General features: G+C 35.6%; 1 protein-coding gene across 1 annotated transcript; it reads left to right on the plus strand.

Moving 5' to 3' along the window:
• The first annotated feature begins 778 nt into the window (after positions 1-778).
• On the plus strand, positions 779-1,408 carry LOC148166093 (uncharacterized). Its single transcript, XM_088049428.1, has 2 exons — positions 779-858; positions 909-1,408. Exon 2 carries the CDS (start codon positions 912-914, stop codon positions 1,251-1,253), a length of 342 nt encoding a protein of 113 aa, XP_087905554.1. The 5' UTR covers positions 779-858; positions 909-911; the 3' UTR covers positions 1,254-1,408.
• The last annotated feature ends 1,160 nt before the right edge of the window (positions 1,409-2,568 follow it).

Genomic DNA, 2,568 nt, shown 5'->3' on the forward strand with positions numbered 1-2,568 from the left:
TGCGGAGATGTTGACCGAATAATGCACACCTATGACTCGTCATTGCAGCCTGCAGCTCTACGGTTTCTTTTTAAGATCGATTCTCGATCTTCAGAAAAACCTTTCAAGTTTTTCAGCAGCAGTTGCTGCTTAAAAATGACGGAAAAGTTAAGCAAAGCTGAGTGAAAAAAAGTGGCTTTGAACACCACAGAATGGATTGTTTAATTTGATGTCTATGCAGGATCTCCTTAACCTTGAACGCCACTCATGTAAAGAATGGATGGATATTTTTTACTCATTTCTTCAGGATGGATATTCTTTAATTGTAGATCATATACAGGATGGATATTTGTTATCATACTTACGAGTTGGGTTAAATAAACAGTTGATTAAAAAAAAAGTTTTTTATTATAAAAAAAAAACTATACATATTTAGGGTCTTAAGCCCACAACTCCTCATCCCAAAAGAAGATGGGGAGTTGTACAAACTTATACCGCTCCTCCTTAGGTTCAAATGGTGGCTGCCATGGGTCCTCTGGCAGTGGAGGCGGCGCGACCAAGGCAGCCCGACACTTGGCTAAATGTTTAGCCAAGTTTTTGGGCTTCACCCAATGGTTTTTTACCAAACCACATTGAACCACTGTTAAAAATAAAGTAATTAACAATTGTTAATAATTGAAAGAATACTTACAGAACAGCTTCCTACCCATTGTTGCGACTAACTATCAACTGATATGATTGACGGTGTTTTATAAGAAGTCCCCTCCTTTATTACGAAGGACTTTAGCCAGACGGTTCAAGGTCTTTTAGTTTTCCTTATTGCTGTCGGATGCACCTTCATGCAGTTTAGTTGCATCCGCATACGTGAAAGTGAAAAAGGTTAACAAGTGAGTAATTTATGGGTACCAGAAGTAATTATTATTTTTTAGAATATGTATTGTTACAAAGTTTGGGAAGATGAAGAGGAAGATTTCATCTGTAAATGGTGCATTAAGCTTCAACAAAAAAATTGGTTGACGCTTTATCATATCCATTCAGTCGGACCAACTCATTATCAGTGCCATCACTGTAATTTAATTATATGTGATGAGGGACCAAGAAGTTGTAGGGGTGAAGAGGAGTGTCAAATTATGTATTATATAGACTATACTTCTGCAGTGCGAAGTGAAATATATTATGACACTGATGAAGAATTCGAAAGTAGTAGTGATAGTGGATTGGGGGATGAAACCTGTTTTGAATCTTGGTCCGATGATGAGATAAGTAGTGATTAGAGGTATATAAGGCATGTGAAAACATATATTGTATTAGTCTTGAATATGTGTAGAGATTAAAAGCATGAAAAGAAAATCGTGTGTTACTAAGAAGAAAACAGGAGGTTCAATTATTAAAAGAACATTAGATAAAATAAAGAATATAGAGTGGCATATTCCTTCATATAAGTAAGTTAAAAAAATATATACCATCCCAATACAATATTCTTTCCTCTAAAAGCTTCTGCGGTCCCAGAACTCAATTAGATAAAAGATTAGCAAGAGGTGATAAGGGTATTAATCCACTAGACGAGTATTGTAAAAAACACGACATTGTATACAGTAAATCCACCGATTTACCAACCCGACATCAGGCTGATCGTGAATTAATTCAACAAGCGAGTGAAAGACTTAAATCAAAAGACGCCTCAGTAGGTGAAAAAGCAGCAGCTTTTTTAGTTAAAAATATAATGAAGGGTAAAGTGAAGATCGGTTTAGGTGTGAAGAAGAGTAAACGAAAATCGCGTAAAACTCGGGTAGTAAAAGCACCCAACTTTACAGCAGCAAAACGTGGAGGGTTTCTACCCTTTCTTCTTCCATTATTAGGGGCTCTTGGAGCGTTAGGGGGTGGAGCTGCAGGTATTGCTACAGCGGTAAATAAAGCTAAATCAGATAAACAAATGTTGGAAGAAACACAACGCCATAATAAAGCTATGGAAAGCCTAAATACTCTTAGTACAGGGAAAGGGTTGGGAAAGAAAAGTGGAAAAGGTTTATATCTAGGACCTTATCAATGGTATTTAAAAAATTCTGGAAAACGCAACGGGCGTTAAATAATATTGAACTCGCTACAATAGTAAAAAAATTAAAAATTCCATATTTCCGTGGGATTTTTATGAGAACAAAACTACCCCACCGGATTAAATTATATGAAACTGGTATCATCAATATGGATCATTCTAAAGGTGAAGGAACACATTGGACAGCTTATATAAAACGACGAAACAATGTAATCTATTTCGACAGTATGGGACAATTACCACCCCCAAGAGAAGCTGTGAAATATTTTAAAAGTGATAATCGGATGAATAAAATCAGATATAATCATGATAGATATCAAAAATTTGAATCACATAATTGTGGACAATTGTGTGTAAACTTTTTATATACAAATGTTCGGAGAAGAAATCGATCATTAAAGGAGAAATAAGTGAAGCAAAATGTTGTTTGTATTTACTGGAAAATCATCTGTTTTAAGTGCTGATTTCAACCCACCCGTGGAAATTGAAGATGGGACATATGTGTTAGGATTAGTTTCATTTGAAGCGTTCAATAG

The sequence above is a fragment of the Gnatocerus cornutus genome, unplaced genomic scaffold, assembly GCF_029298725.1.
Source record: "Gnatocerus cornutus isolate USDA-ARS CGAHR unplaced genomic scaffold, icGnaCorn1.1 ctg00000025.1, whole genome shotgun sequence".
NCBI classification, from domain to species: domain Eukaryota; kingdom Metazoa; phylum Arthropoda; class Insecta; order Coleoptera; family Tenebrionidae; genus Gnatocerus; species Gnatocerus cornutus.

What these genes read in the sequence shown, in the direction of transcription:
- LOC148166093 (XM_088049428.1), top strand. Translation starts at nt 912, where the DNA reads ATGTATTGTTACAAAGTTTGGGAAGATGAAGAGGAAGATTTCATCTGT.